At 37.2% G+C, this 17343-nt stretch overlaps 1 protein-coding gene across 1 annotated transcript; it reads right to left on the bottom strand.

The window, feature by feature from the left end:
* Positions 1-861: 861 nt before the first annotated feature.
* Positions 862-17050, bottom strand: LOC138692986 (uncharacterized). Its single transcript, XM_069816460.1, has 6 exons — positions 16906-17050; positions 7761-8034; positions 7398-7460; positions 3915-3989; positions 3514-3618; positions 862-1670 (listed from the first exon to the last, which is right to left on the bottom strand). Exons 2-6 carry the CDS (start codon positions 8031-8033, stop codon positions 1149-1151), a joined length of 1038 nt encoding a protein of 345 aa, XP_069672561.1. The 5' UTR covers position 8034; positions 16906-17050; the 3' UTR covers positions 862-1148.
* Positions 17051-17343: the final 293 nt, after the last annotated feature.

Here is a 17343-nt window from a genome sequence, read left to right on the forward strand (position 1 = left end):
GTGGCAAATTCCGACATTTGAGAGACTTGGGCGTAAAACATGGTAACTGACATTTTGGTAAAAAAAAATTAGATATGTAGCGTACAATATGGTATCTTACATTCTGCGTCTAATGCAGTAGTTAGTTTTCCAACATCTCAACAAATGGCAGAGGTATACAGATTTTACTTTCCTGGTAACTATACAAACTGAGGCGTGTATAAATGTTTGCTTAGCTGTAACTTCAAAGCAATAAAAGTCACTTACCATGTTTTTACTCCCGATCCCCTCATTTGTTTTAGCGCGTTAGCAAAACCACGGCAATACCTTAGGCAGGATGACTTCTCTCAATTTAAGAGACTAGCCAGTTGGCTCTTAGGTAAGGGGTCGACTGAATTATAGCCTACACAGTAATCAAACAAATGCTGCTTAACTGACGCCAGAATAAAAAATTCCAGACGTACACACGAACCATGCGAGCTAAGGACCAGAGCCACGATCAAAGCGTGCATGACCGTAAACCCTACTTCACTTTTTGAAGTTATCAGTGAAGTACTTTATCAACGTAATTAAGACAACTTTCTAGGCGTGAATGTCGAATTGGTTGAGGAACAGTGATGCCAACGGAAATGCTTTCGTTCACATTGATATTGTTAATAAATATAGGCATAAAAATGGCCGTGGTATTGATGTGCATGTGAGCAGCAGGAACACTAGCGGCAGTCAGTGGCATATCAAGATCATTGGACAGGGCGAGGTAACATAGGCTACTTATTGTACTTGAAATAGTCCAGATGAGATGATGAAGGATCAGTGGCGTATCACAATGACACAGTTACAACAATCCTGTATGTTCTACACAGACAGTGATATCAACGTAAATCATTCTCCCACATCTTTATTTCAATATTCTGTACAGTAATTTAAACAATAATTACAAAGACAATCGAATATTGATGATGATGATGATGATAATAATAATAATAATAATAATCGTCAGTGGCGTATCAAGCTCCAACCACAACAAAGCCACACAACACGAGAGTAACGACAGCCTAGAGCAATGAAGTAACAGCATTACACTCAGAGCAGTGATGCCAACACAACAAATTCCCTCTGCTTACTGTGGTATAATGGTATTGCTGTCGTGTTGGCAGCAATGCACCTACTCAGCTCTGCAGCATGGCCGCCACTTCTGTGTTCCCCTGCCGACGCGCCAGGTCCAGGGCCGTCCATCCCTCCTTATTCTTCGCCCCCCGCTTAGCGCCATGCTGCAACAGCAGCTGCACCACTGGGGCGTGGCCACGACATGCTGCACAGTGCAGAGCAGTCCACTGGTCTGCATCACGCTCGTTGCGCCGCGCCCCAGCTGCCAACAGCAGCTCACACACTGCACGGCGCCCACGGTATGCAGCCTCATGCAGAGCAGTGCCGCCAGATGGTCCTCCCTTCAGATCCGGCCGCGCCCCGGCAGCCAGCAGCACCCTGCATGCATTCTGGCGGCCTTCACGTGCTGCCAGCCACAAGGGCGTGCGGCCAGTATGATCCACGGCGTTCACCTGGCTGCCTGCATCCAGGAGCAGCTGTACAATGTGTGTGTCCCCCCGCTCTGCTGCCTGGTGTAGCTCAGTCCTGCCTTCGCTGTCCTTCTGCTCCAGGTTGGGCCTCGCCTCAGCCACAGCTCTGAGCTTCTGCAACAGACAAAACAATCTGGTGAGAGGAAGCTAAGTTAGCGAGGTGACAGTTCCACTAGGCTGAGTGAAGCTGATGGCAGTAGTAGTGACAGTAGCCGTAACTGCAGTAACGTCAGTAGTAGTGAGAGTAGTCATTACAGTAATGTCACTAATAGACACAGTAGCCATAACTACAGTAATGTCAGTAGTAGTGACAGTAGCAATAACTACAGTAATGGCAGTAGTAGTGATAGTAGCCATAACTACAGTAACATCAGTAGTAGTGACAGTAGCCATAACTACAATAATGGCAGTAGTAGTGACAGTAGCCATAACTACAATAATGGTAGTAGTGACAGTAGCCATAACTACAATAACGTCAGTAGTAGTGACAGTAGCCATAACTACAATAAAGGCAGTAGTAGTGACAGTAGCCATAACTAAAGTAACGTCAGCAGTAGTGACAGTAGCCATAACTACAATAATGGCAGTAGTAGTGACAGTAGCCACAACTATACTAATGTCAGTAGTAGTGACAGTAGCCATAACTACAATAATGGCAGTAGTAGTGACAGTAGCCATAACTACAATAACGTCAGTAGTAGTGACAGTAGCCATAACTACAATAAAGGCAGTAGTAGTGACAGTAGCCATAACTATAGTAACGTCAGCAGTAGTGACAGTAGCCATAACTACAATAATGGCAGTAGTAGTGACAGTAGCCACAACTATACTAATGTCAGTAGTAGTGACAGTAGCCATAACTACAATAATGGCAGTAGTAGTGACAGTAGCCATAACTACAATAACGTCAGTAGTAGTGACAGTAGCCATAACTACAATAAAGGCAGTAGTAGTGACAGTAGCCATAACTATATTAACGTCAGCAGTAGTGACAGTAGCCATAACTACAATAATGGCAGTAGTAGTGACAGTAGCCATAACTACAATAATGGCAGTAGTAGTGACAGTAGCCACAACTATACTAATGTCAGTAGTAGTGACAGTAGCCATAACTACAATAATGGCAGTAGTAGTGACAGTAGCCATAACTACAATAACGTCAGTAGTAGTGACAGTAGCCATAACTACAATAAAGGCAGTAGTAGTGACAGTAGCCATAACTATAGTAACGTCAGCAGTAGTGACAGTAGCCATAACTACAATAATGGCAGTAGTAGTGACAGTAGCCATAACTACAATAACGTCAGTAGTAGTGACAGTAGCCATAACTACAATAAAGGCAGTAGTAGTGACAGTAGCCATAACTATAGTAACGTCAGCAGTAGTGACAGTAGCCATAACTACAATAATGGCAGTAGTAGTGACAGTAGCCACAACTATACTAATGTCAGTAGTAGTGACAGTAGCCATAACTACAATAATGGTAGTAGTGACAGTAGCCATAACTACAATAACGTCAGTAGTAGTGACAGTAGCCATAACTACAATAAAGGCAGTAGTAGTGACAGTAGCCATAACTAAAGTAACGTCAGTAGTAGTGACAGTAGCCATAACTACAATAATGGCAGTAGTAGTGACAGTAGCCACAACTATACTAATGTCAGTAGTAGTGACAGTAGCCACAACTACAATAATAGTAGTAGTAGTGACAGAAGCCATAACTACAGTAATGGCAGTAATAGTAACAGTAGCCATAAGTATATTAATACCAGTAGTAGTGATAGTAGCCATAACTACAGTAAGTTCAATAGTAATAACAGTACTAACAACAGTACTAGTTGGTCAGAAAACTCAAATTAAGTTTGCTCTCCAACTGCAACTGTTCCCAATGTCTGTTGTAACAGTTTGTATCAATCATTGCTCAGTATCTGTAACCATGGCAACAGCTCACACTTACTGCTGTCTTCTGGCGCTCCACTTGCAGTTCTTCTGCCATTTTCTTCAGTTCCTCCCCCTTCACCTGCAGTTCTTCTCGCAAAACTCGCAGTGCCTCCTCATTACTCTGTAATTAAAAACAAATCTGGTTGAGAAGAACCACAGATGTCCATAACTTGACTACAAACATGACTACTGTGACGATGGTAATGATGATTTTACAATGGTGGTGGTAGTAGTAGTAGTAGTAGTAGTAGTAGTAGTAATTATAATAATAATAATAATAATAATAATAATAATAATAATAATAACAACAATAACAATATAACTATTATTGCTTTTATCATTTTTAAAATCTGCAATGACTGAGTGAAGCACATAAACCCCCTCGTAACTGTAACCAGGGTAACAGCTCACACTTACTTCTTCCAGTTGGCGCCTCATCTCTCGTCCAGCCTCCAGTTCTTGTCTCAGCTTCCTCAGTTGATCCTGGTAACTCTGTAATATAAACAATTCTGGATTACAGAAAGCTCAGCTAGTTAAGTGATAGTCTGACTTGAAGCAACAGGTCTCATGAAGGAATCAAGCTCATGGCCGGTATACAGTATCAGGTAATGAGACAACAGCTACCAATGTATAACGTTTCGATAGAGGCTTTCAAATAAAATCTCTCACCCCGCCTAAGGTTTTCCCTAAAGAGTTAAAAGAAATGTTACGAGTCCTCAAATAAATTGGACATCTGCAGGAAGTTAATCTTAATTTTCATTATGAAGTTTTAACAGATGGGCCACTGTTTGAATATACTACCAGAATAAACTGTAATTTATATTTTCATGATGAGCTCTAAAAGAAATGGGCCGCAGATCACCTAACTACCCAGAACATAATTCAGACTTTCATAAACCCCAAAATAAATGGGATGCTGGTCATCTCGACCAGTGTCCGTCAAACTTTGTGAAGATGCTGCCCATTTTTTGGAGAGACTTTTCTTTGCAACCCTCCTCCCCCACTACCGTGTATGTATCTCCCTCTAAAAATTCAAATCCGTATAAAATCGAAATAAATGATCACTTTACTGAAAACCAGTCGATAGCAGCCAACTTCTAATGTAGCGTACCTGCAAGATGAGAAATCAGAATATGCAAACATATTTTACAATTTATTCTATTTTGCTTCTTAGACGTGTCTTCCTTATTGATAGGCCTATATCTCTCAAACACTCAAACACTTTGAATAGTGGTTTACAAGACCAGGATGTAAACATAGGCTACTCTAATAACAGCCCAAGGTAGAACAAGCAGATTTGGTTGAAATTACTTCACAAAAAGAAATTTGATCAATTCTAGTGCTTTTGTTGTGCCCAAGGATTATGATAAGCAATACATTTTCACTTTATTTGAAAGTAATGAAATCGTACTTATTAAAACATTCAGTTAAATCATTGACATCTGACAGAGATCGCTTCCTGTTGCAACAGATTATCGTACAGTTTATCGACGTCAGCAGAAGCAGAGTCCAGTCCTTGAACAACACAGGAAATGCGAATGCTTGCATTTTAGCACAAAATCATTCTTATGCAACAGCTGACATATAACGAAAGATTTTCCAGCATCTCTCGCGAGATTCCTAACTGGATATTCGTTTTAAGTTTAAATTTCTATTGGCTAAATCAAAAACAGAAATTCAGTCGTGAGAGTTCCTTAAATCTGTATTGTTCCAAGTGACAACAGGAAATGCTGATCTGAAATAATAGTTAAGAACCAGAAGCGTGGTGTTTAGTGAATGCAATACCGTCTTTTTAGAAGATTCACGGACAAAATAGCGTCACTCTGTTATGTCACAAAGGACGCGGTTCGAGAAACGTCCAAATCGCGGCCATTAGTCACTGGTTCATCAGTCTTTGGTCAAGACAGCGGTCATGTAGTAGCAGGCGTAACTTCCTGACATCCATGAAGAAGGCAAGGAAAATGGCATCGTCTTTGAATTGCACCAGGGTTCGCCCTACAATCAACTGTAAGTAAGATCATCAGTTCAATTCTTGTACTTTACATTTAACTAGTTCATTTTGATACTTTAAAAATTAACAGCAATTTTGATAGTTCTTAAATCGTTCAATTTCAATATTCAATATTCTATCTGACTGTCTAGCAAGTCATCTCTACAGAATAGGTATCTCAGCTTCACCCATATGTGTCCTGTGTAACGATCCAGCAGAAATGAATGAAGACCACTTGAAGACCTGTGAAGCATTAAGATCAGAAGAAACTACAGTTCAAAAGTATTGGAACGCACGACTGCTAATGGCTTCATTGCCAAATGCAAGGCACTAGACAACAACAACATATTCTATCTGTGATAAATTGATATCTTGTTAATAAACTTAGTAATAGTGGATTTCTACACTTGTGATCATTTCGAAAGCCTGAGATCACATTCTATAGCCTATAGGAATCCCTCCTATCCATAAGCAAGCACAGTTTATAAATTATCAGAGAGTTAGGAAGTATAACGCAGTGTCTAATTTGTTGTGTTGTCTTGATAGTAGGATATAACTTGCGATGTTCACAAACATAAGCCATCCGCCCTTGTCGTGGCAAGTGCTACGACAAAATACTGATGTCAGATATGGGACACAACAATAAATTTTTGTGTCACATATGGTAAAATACTTTAAATGAGCCGCTGAGAGGTTAAGTGGTGCAACGTGAATTTATGAATGTTCGGGAATTTAAAGTTTGGGTTTGGTTGCATCTAAAAATCGTCGTTAATTTTTTCAGTAAGTTTTCCTCAAATACAACATAAATGTTGTTAATAAGGCATTGTTTCTTTCAATTTATAATCCATCCCTCTGCTCTTTACATGACAACACAAGGCGTCGCGACCCATACTTTGAGAACCTCTGCTCCAGACCTGCCTTCTCTGTATGTAATCACATTTTTTCATTATTAGCTTTACCCTGATTTAATTGACACTAAACTAGTTACTGTCCTTGGACTCCTGTCACTTAAGCGTGATTTAGGCTACATTTTCCTGCTTTTAAGGCTACTTCCTAGCTTCTTCTGTCGGTACCTTGATGTTTTTCCAGAATTAATATCTGGCTGGAAAATTCGCTAGTTCATAAATATTTACACGGTCCTATCTCCTCTTTTATTTCGTAACTGTTTATAACAGTGAAATATTTTAATAACAGTTCTGTCACATATTCTTCTTTAGCAGGAGTAGTCAATAAAATTATTTGTTCTCATCTTAAGCTCGGGGGACATAACCTTGCTTTTTAAGGACCTAGCATTGGAGGACAGCTGCATATATCAACGCTCGTGCCTGCACTGAAGCCAGATGTATTCACCAGTTGTTCAGAAATTCATTCCCTGAAGTCCTGACATTCCATTTATTTGGAAGCTGCTAGTAAAATCAACCGGCTTATCGCTTTGACTCAACATTTGTGTTGGACGCGTTCATCTCGCCATTGAGTGTATTTTAGTCAATGGGAATTCAATATAACACGCTAGTGAAATAAATAAGCAGCTTCATTAGAAAATTTTGCCAGCAAATTGGGCGGTGAATCAAGAAGCTTATTCAAGGCAAATACAAGCAGCACCATATATATCACACTTTTGCTATCCCCTCACCTCACCCACTCAAACCTTCTCACTGTTCTCGGCCTCCTGTCACTTACCTACAGGCATTTTCGTCTTTCAGATATTGTCAGTACGGTTACTGTCACTACATTGTGATATATAATGGAGTAGCCATATTTATCATTCAATTAAGTGCCTATTTGAACACACCTTGGCGTCTGCATATCTGCCTATTTTAAAGTTTTTCGTGCTTACTGCTCCAACTTTTAATGTACCCTCAACTGTCCAATTACTGTATCTCTAACCATGGTAACAGCTCATCACTTACCTTTTCCTGCTGCAGCCGCAACTGGTGCTCTCCTTCACATTTTTGCCTCAGTTCTACTTTCTCCTGTAACCACAAAGGAATCAGGTTCAGACGTAGCCCAGTCAGTAAGGTGACAGTATGATGAGAAACAGAACAAGACACAACAAACTACTGAATATATTGTACTAAACACGACATTTCTAATTCTATCTTTTGCATTTTGTACATGGCTACAAATTGGTCTTAAATATCTTTCAATTTCCCTCGTCACCCATTTTCTGAATGCCTGGTATGAGTAAATAATTCTGTGGAATAAAGCCGTACTGTGACCCAATCTAAGGTGTTCAGCAGTAATTGTAAATATGGCAACAGCGGAACCCTTACCCTTTCCGATTCTTCTTTCAGCTTTCCCAGTTCAGCCTGTTTTTCTCTTAATTCCCTCTCTCTCAGCGCCAATCTCTCCTTCAGCTCCTCAATGTTGTTGCTACTCCCTACTTTTTCCTCTTCCTTCCTTGCCTCCAGGCCAAGCAGGGCCCGCGAGTCCAACCTCTCCTTGAGGACCCTGACCTCCTCTATGAGAGGAAGCAGCAGTCGAACGTGTCCCTCCAGGGTCTTCACTCGCTGCTTGAGGTCGGGAATAGGATTCGGTTTCGCCATCCTGCACATCAGAAAGCAGGGAAAACAGTAAAACCTACAAATACTATTCATAAGTCACTAGTGACCTTCCGTTAACACGTACTCCAATGAACTTAAGAAACTGCAATGAATGAGTAGCAATGCAGCTTTCAGGTCATTTCTGTCCATTATGTACTTCGCTTCACTCAAATATGTTACAAAGTCCATTAAAATTCATTCTCAAAATATTAGATCAGAATAATAATAATACAGCTTCACTGACTGACTATTGTCAAGGGTTACTCTCAGAATATCGTACAAGTGGAGCAGATTAGATATGTTTCTACTTTTAGATAAATCGCATCTAGTTACTTTAACATTTATTACTGATTTTCTTTTGTTTGCAATTGAGTACAAACTTGATATAATTATAGAGATTGGGAACAAATTTACAAGTTCATGACCGCAGAAAACAACAGTTGCTCATTTACACATCTTGAATCTCAGCAGTGTTAGAACAATACCATAATCAGCACGGCCTGAGGTTGCTAGCATGTTACTTTTAATCTAAGTAGTTGCAGACATTGTTAATAAATACATAAATCCTAATGATTCATTTCTGGTTGTAAGACTCACAGTTTTAAGATCAATTTCGTCACTTTTGGAACTGTTTCGTTTTTAGGTTAATTTTTTCAATTTTGGTGCTACATTCTTGGCCATTTTTGCGACTTTTGATATTAATTTGGATTTTTGTTTTCACTTAACTTAAATATATTTTTAGTTTATTTTATTTTGTAGTTCACTTGCTGTCCTCATTTACAGCAAAGGTAGGCCCTATGATGGAATATATTTTTCATGGAAGAGCGATTCAAGAATGGACAGTAAGCTTGAATCCTCGAAGAGTCGCAAAGCTTTAGAGAGAGAAAGCTGCAGAAACCAATCAGCTGTCCCTCACTTTACAAATACAATATTTATCAAATAATAACACTATTAGAAAATAATTACAGTAGACTATTGAGATGTAGGGACACCATTAAATTAATGAAAGTTCTAACTATAACAAATGAATAAAGAAAATTATATACTACAGTTGGGAAATTGTTCGGTTATGGAATTTGAACCCCTGTCCCGAATATTCAGTATCCATCCCAACAGATGGCTTATCTGTTAAGTATAAATTTTATTAATGATGAAGACAATAACAATCACAGTTTTCAAATGCTGACTGTAAGAGAGTAATACATTTTAAACAGCACCTTTCTGACATCAAGAGCAAGGTGTGAGCACATCTCCTTACAAGAATTTCCACAAATCTGTTCCTGAAACGAAGTACCTTGATAAAATTCTAAGACAAACTATAGAGGCAAAACACAACATAGACCAACTAACACTAGGTAAAGTGTAAATTAAAATAAAACTAATAAAATACTGCAAAAATAACAGACAGGAACTTACATTTCTTGCGGGATCTTTCGCAATAACTTGCGACTTCGTCTTCCTTGTTGTAGCTTATACTCAAGACCATTACCTCTCGGGGACTTTCGTGATACAACTTTCCACTTATTAATATTAATTTGTCTGGATCCTTTTTTTACTGGGTTTATTTAGCCAGTCAGTAGCTACCATAGAAATCTTCACTGTCTTCCAGTCGTCCATTTTACAAAATAGATTAACTGAAACCTGATACACAGAGTTCAAGTATCCAATATTCGTAAAGAGAACAAACTTCCATGCAATAACTCCCGATACAATCAAAACAACTGGATACGCTAGAAGTGACTAGTGACATAGACCGTTGTTCCAACCAAAAAGTATTCATGGTTGTAACTCGTGTAGAAGTGTCTCTGATATATATATTGCAAAACAATTTTTGTGACAGCTATGTCAGACTATACAGAGCATTATTTCATTAAAAATTCGATTTTGAAAAATTGTAACATAGATCGTTATTCGGCCCAACGCTTCAATTGAAGAAAATATAATATAGTAATGTTAAATAACTATAGACCTATTATGAAACAACTTTATAATGCTACATTACATTGTGCGAGCCAATGTTTAATAAATGAGTGAAGCGAGTTACTTAATTCTGACGAGTGCAGCAATTGTATAAAATTATAAACGTGTTTCATACGTTATTTTTTACGACAGCATTTTAAAACATTTAGGCCTAATAAAAAAATAACAACAAATTTGTAATGATGGGTAGCTTGAAATCATGGTCTATGAAGAAAGGCATTGCTATGACAACAATGATGTGTTAAATATTATAGCACGGCAAATCATATAATATTTAACTTTACGTCAAGTTATGTCGTCATAATAGAAGGCATGGCGTTTTAATTCCCATGGTAATATTTTACGCCTCTGGTACAATGTGGAATATTAAGCAATATTTTTACTAACGATAACAATAGGCCTATATTGCGATACAAGGGAACCGCTTTTTATAAAATCGAGGAAAAGCAGAGCGAGTTATTCAATTTCCGAGATTTTGTAATGCACTTCACAAACGTGTATTGTACATTTTTTGCACATACATGTTTTTAAAATACTAAACACAATACATTTTGAATTGCTAATTTAGAGCAATATTATTGCAAAGCCTTCGCAAAAATACACCTTAATGGTAACTAAATAACAAAAAGTAAACTGTAGGGCTTTATTTCAGTAGGCCTATAGTTTTACGTTATATCCTAGCAACAAGTTTCTGAGTGGGAGTTCTAAATATCAAGGCCTGAAAACAAAGATCGTGTAAAAAGAGTGCTTAGAATGCTGCAGTAGAAAGAAAAACATATTTTTGATCATTGCAATTGTTTTAACAGTTCTCTACGTATTAGTCACATATTTTACATAATAATAGCAACAGACTTTCTTTCGTTTGGTTATTTATTTTGGATTTTCTTTCCTTAGAAATGTTTTACGCTTAAATTGAGTTTGGAGTAACTGGATTCGCCAGCAGTAAGTTGTCAGAACAGAAGAGAAAGGAAAAAGAACGTTAGGAATATGGCCAGATTGTTGCTGGTCGGTCTCTCCTTCACCCCTCCCTCACATGTCACGCTTAAGAGTTCCAACACCGCTGTTGTCAGAGTAATTCATAAACACTCAGTGACCCATTAACATAGCTGTAAAAGAATTACTCACGCAGAGTACAGACGTTTTCCACTCTTCTATTTTTACAGGCTGAACTGTTCGCTAAGGCCAAGAGAAGGAGTTAAAATTCACAAAAACTGTTTTGTATGATTGTGAAGAAAAAGCTTTCTAATTAATTTTTAGATATTTAGCCTAATTTCTTTAGTTTCATATTTCCAAATTTCTGTGTTGTTCTGGTATTTTTAGGGCATACATGCATGCATATTTCCAGAGATTTAGGTCGGATTCCTAGTTACTACGATACGACGGTTACCATTTATACCACAGGCTTCGCAGAACATAATATAGGCCTATTTATCCAAAAATTGTTTAGTCTTTCCCACTGTAACGCAAAATAAATTATTGAACAATCTTACGAACACTCCAAAGTTTTTATTCCTTGAAAAGTTTTGGCAACAGTGGCAACAATCGTTAATGTAAACCACGGCCGCGCAGGAGCAGTGAGCGGTGTAGACTCCAGTAAGTGACACATGAGAGTGCGGTGTTGACTGTCACGTGGTCAGAGGTAGATCATGCATCTGACTCCAGTACGATAGCACTTGAGATTGGACACAACGAGATACATTGTTACAAATATTGAACAAAAAAACTGGTTAAAAACTCCAAAAAGCTCATAAATCAATTTTAAAAATGTGTAATAAATTTTCTTATTTATTTTGAAATGGATTCATTTAAATACCTGCAGAGAGAATAAGTATTTGCACCACCAGAAATTGGGAATTACTTTAGTGTCTTGTTGTAAATATGTACATATTTAAAGGGTATATAGTTTCTTGTAAATATTTAGGCTGTAGCACATTTGAATACGGAAACCGAAGCTTCGAAAGTAGTTGTGTTAGTTAACATGTCATCGACATGTTAGATTAGAATGTTGGTCATCTTGTAGGCCTTGGCTATAAACAACACTGCATTTTGTAATTGATTCCCATGGAAAATTAATATTCTGGCTGTTAATGGAGGCCTATTATGTGTTACAACACGACTTTTAAACATACAAAGTTTCGCTCGCTCTTGGTAAAACAGCTGGCAGATGAAACAAATCACGATCGTGCATGCACTCAGAGTATTAAATCGTTTTGAATAGGATAGTTAAATCGTTTTGAATAGGATAGCTGACGCATTGCCATGCAACTGAATGCGTATTGAATATGATACGATCCCACTTCAGACTCACATTGTTTTGAATCCCTTTGAATCAACACAGTGAGCATACTGAAATCGATTTGAATACTCCATGAAAACGTTGGCCTCCTATTTTCTAAATATTAATGTCAGTTTGGGCGCATTTATTTGTGTGTTAAGTGGCGATCAAACTATAAAAGATTTGTTTAGTGTCTAGCCTACTTGGTTTTAGTGACTTTACCTCTTTCGTGGTAGAATATGGCTCTCTGGTGACCAAACGTCCGTATGCTTCTAAGATTGTGGAGTTACTATGATAATGTTTTCTCGTAATGTGTGAGAGTGTACGGATTTCCCGCTAATTGGCGTTCGTAGGCTATAAAATGGTAGATTTGATTATATTCCGTGAAGTTAGATCATATCACTGAGTGTTTTGATTAACGACCATTGAGGGGGCAGGACCCAAAGTGTGTGGTTTGTGCTTCGGTTGTAAAAGGACGCCTCTCGAACTTTCAAAGAGGTCATTGTTAAATAAAGAAAAAACTACAAATTCTCTTGTTAAGACATGGCTTAAGCTAATATCCCATAAATGCGTTTGTGCAAATTGTGGCACTGTAGAATAGAGCTTGGGCGAATTTTCGTAAGGTCGAGGATCAGTGACAGGTTAGATTTGGTTTCCTCAGGCTTTGGGTACGCCTTGCATATCCTGCGCTCTCTGGTAGGTAAGCAGCCCTACAGAAATGAAAGCATAATTGTGCTACGAGCCACAGGCGTAGCTCTGTCGGCTGTGGCGTTTACCTGCTCATCCGGAGTTGCACTCGGACGCTGGTTCGATCCCCGCTTGGGTTAATTACCTGTTTTTTCGAGGTTTTCCCCAACCGTAAGACGAATGTCAGATAATCTATGGCGAATCCCCGGCCTCATCTCTCTATGACCAATATCATCGACGTTAAATAACCTCGTAATTGATAAAGCGTCTTTAAATAATCAGTAAGAAATTGTGCTACGTTATAGAAAAGTAATTTGTTGTTTCTTTTTTTTGGTAGGAATGATGCATTTTTTTAAATTCGGTGTTTGTATTATTTCACTAAGTTTTAAATACTTAAATTCTGTTTTCCGCCACTTTTAAAGGATTTTCGTTCCCGAAAAGCAATGAAATATGGCCATTTAAAAAACAAAAGACCATCATGACGGCTACAGTTTTGTCAATAGCATTTCTATCCAGGGGCATATCCCTATCCAGACATAAAAAAAGAATAAAATTTATTAAAATAAATTCCAGCCCATACTTATGAACATTAGAAATACATCGCTACTACAAAACGCCTTGAGTCCACATTCACAGGCTACAGTAGTCACATGCCTTATTTTGTATTTAACAACGTTCACTAATACACTTGTAAAGAATCAAAGGTGAATGTTACTTATGTCTCGCCCACTATAGAGTCATAGGCCAGTTTTACACTAAACATATTTAGTATAACTTGTTGCTTGTGACAATAGATATCTCAGTCATGACAACCTCATAAAATATCCTATCAATTGAATAATCGATCTTGCTATGTACAAGATAATAATATTATAATAACTGATTTTCTTTGCATTTTTTTAACTCATTATATTAAACAAAGAAATGGAATAACTTCACAAAGCACAAATTAATAACATTATTTTAAGAAGTAGAGGAAACAAGCATGAATAATATTCACCATTCTTAATGATCTTGGGATAGAAAAAAAACGTATGGAATAGAAATTACATAAAAATGTGCGTGTGATAAACAATAAGCAAACCATCTTCGATTAATCATTTCAAAACAACGTGAATATAGCGTCGATTCTGTAGGAAAATAATTCCTTATATGTTGCTCCCAATGTGCATAATTGTTAACTTATGAAAACAAATGAAAATTAGCATGGCATATAAAGACATATTCAAGGCAAACTTCCCCAGGTCCCATCTGTTGTGCGAGTTCTACAAAAGGGCGGCACTCCTATATCCACCACAACCATAAATCGTAAGTAGGCCTATTACTGTAAATGTAACCCAACTTAACCTCTCATATAACACTACACATCTAATCTAACCTAACCTAATCTTTGACAATACTACACATATAAACCAACCTAACATAACTTCATATAATACTATACACCTAATCTAATATAACCTAACCTTTCATATAATGCTACACACCTAATCTACCCTAACCTAACTAACCTAACATTTGAGAATACTACACACATAATCTAACCAAACATAACCTCATATAATACTATACATAACATAACCTCATATAATACCTTTCATATAATGCTACACACCTAATCTACCCTACCCTAACCTAACCTTTGAGAATACCAAACATAACCTCATATAATTCTATACATAACATAACCTCATATAATACCTTTCATATAATGCTACACACCTAATCTACCCTAACTTAACCTAACCTTTGAGAATACTACACACATAATCTAACCAAACATAACCTCATATAATACTATACATAACATAACCTCATATAATACCTTTCATATAATGCTACACACCTAATCTACCCTAACCTAACCTAACTTAACCTAACCTAACCTTTGAGAATACTACACACATAATCTAACCTAACATAACCTCATATAATACTATACATAACATAACCTCATTTAATAACTTTCATATAATTCTACACACCTAATCTACCCTAACCTAACCTAACCTTTGAGAATACTACACACATAATCTAACCTAACATAACCTCATATAATACTATACATAACATAACCTCATATAATACCTTTCATATAATGCTACACACCTAATCTATCCTAACTTAACTTAACCTTTGAGAATACTACACAAATAATCTAACCTAACATAACCTCATATAATACTATATACCTAATCTTACATAACCTAACTTTTCATATAATGCTATACAGCTAATCTAACCTCTGAGAATAGTACACACCTAACCTAAACTAACCTGACCTGTCACAATACTACACAGGATAAACACAGGCACGCCGTATCGTAGCACTTTGTGAAATCACTCGGATAACGGGGAAAATGAAACGGAAAATCTCCAATGAGGTCCATGGTAAAATGCTAATTTTTACACCAATCTTTTATTTAACTTTTTGGTCCGGGGAAAATACTAGTAAAAAAGTGTTTGTTTGAAACATTAGTATTTTCCCCGGATCAATAATGCAGTATAAATGGAGTAAAATTAGTATTCTACGTGGACTATATTAAATTTGTGATAAAGCGTAGATTTCATTTTCTACATTATCAGAGTAATTATGCAAAGTACACACGTATTATTATTATTATTATTATTATTATTATTATTATTATTATTATTATTACCCATTTCAGCGAGTACTGACGACCACTGCAAAATACGACAATTTGGTCCAGGGAGCATTCTCTTTCTGGCACAAGGATGATTTATGTAATTATGTTTCTAAATTAGCCTTTTAAATACCGGTACATTGTATAATATAATTTGGTTCAGGGAGCATTCTCTTTTGGCACAAGGATGATTTATGTAACAGGTTTCTAAATTATTAGTCTTTTAAATACCGGTACATTCTTTAATAAATCACTGAAAAATAAATGTTAATATAGGGATGTGGCGTGAATACGAATTTTTTTTATCGCATCATTTTTACGTAAATAACGACAAATAAAACCTAACATGCCACATAACATTATTTTAAGAAGTAGAGGAAACAAGCATGAATAATATTCACCATTCTTAATGATCGTGGGTTAGAAAAAAAACGTACGGTATAGAAATTACATAAAAATGTGCGTGTAATAAACAATAAGCAAACCATCTTCGATTAATCATTTCAAAACAATGTGAATATAGCGTCGATTGTGTAGGAAAATAATTTCTTATATGTTGCTCCCAATGTGCATCATTGTTAACTTATGAAAACAAATGAAAATTAACATAGCATATAAACACTATTTGAAGAAAGATAGGAGATATTAACCCAGATGAGACTGACGTCCTATATATAGGACGGAACGTTTTATTTTTTTAACATTGCTGTGTAAGATTTTCATAGTCGGCAATCATGATACCATAATCCTTATGTGTTATAAATTGCCTCCATTTTTTTTCTTATATTTAGTCTGTCATAGTCATTGTTATTAACATATTTGTGTGAAACGTCCCGTGTCCTATATATAGGACGTCAGTCTTATCTGGGTGAAGTAATATTTATCGTTCTTAACGATCTTTGGATGGGCAATAACAATGAAATATGTATAAATTAGAAATTACATACAGGTGAGCATATAAGAAACAGTAAGTAGAATCATATCTGATTAATAAGCTTAAATTACTCCAGTTTAGTGTAAGAGTGGCCTATATCTAACGATGTCTCCCAGCAAATTACTTAATTATTTAAAAACAAAAAAATCGTGTTAGAAGATTGAATTTGTGTATTTTCTCTGAAACTATCCAAATATTTGTAGGCGGTCTTTTACATTAGATTGCCGAAAATTGGTTTATAGCGCAACATTGGCAGTGATAAAAGTGCAATATTCGTTGAGTGGGCGTTGGATACTCTACATTGACCGAATCAAAATTTCCGCCACACCCAACTATAGACACAAAATTACTTACTTGATGAAGTTTGAAGGTGTAATATCACACGCTGAGGAACGAAGCAAGACACAAAGTCGCCACGAATCAATCTAACTACGTAACTTCCGGCTACAACACCACCAGCTAATTGTGTCAATGATACTGCGTAATATCGTGCACGGCCGACTTGATGCTCGCTTCGCTTCTCCTTGACCGGCCTCAAAGAGTTTGTAATATATAAGTATTTCAAACTCTTTGACAGGAGTGGATCGGGACAGCACGTTTGCACATCTCCTTTTACAGAGCCTTCTTTAGTTACAAGCCGGGGCATGGGTAGGTTTGGCAACGCAGAGTGGAGGCGGGAGATTTTAGCAAGCCCCTACAGTCTCGGCTGCGCGGAACGAGGAAACCGGGGCAAATTGAACGCTGCGCTTGCCGCCATGATGTAGGAGAGCAGACGCATCATAGCAGTACGTA

The sequence above is a fragment of the Periplaneta americana genome, chromosome 17 (assembly GCF_040183065.1).
Source record: "Periplaneta americana isolate PAMFEO1 chromosome 17, P.americana_PAMFEO1_priV1, whole genome shotgun sequence".
Taxonomy (NCBI): Eukaryota; Metazoa; Arthropoda; class Insecta; order Blattodea; family Blattidae; genus Periplaneta; species Periplaneta americana.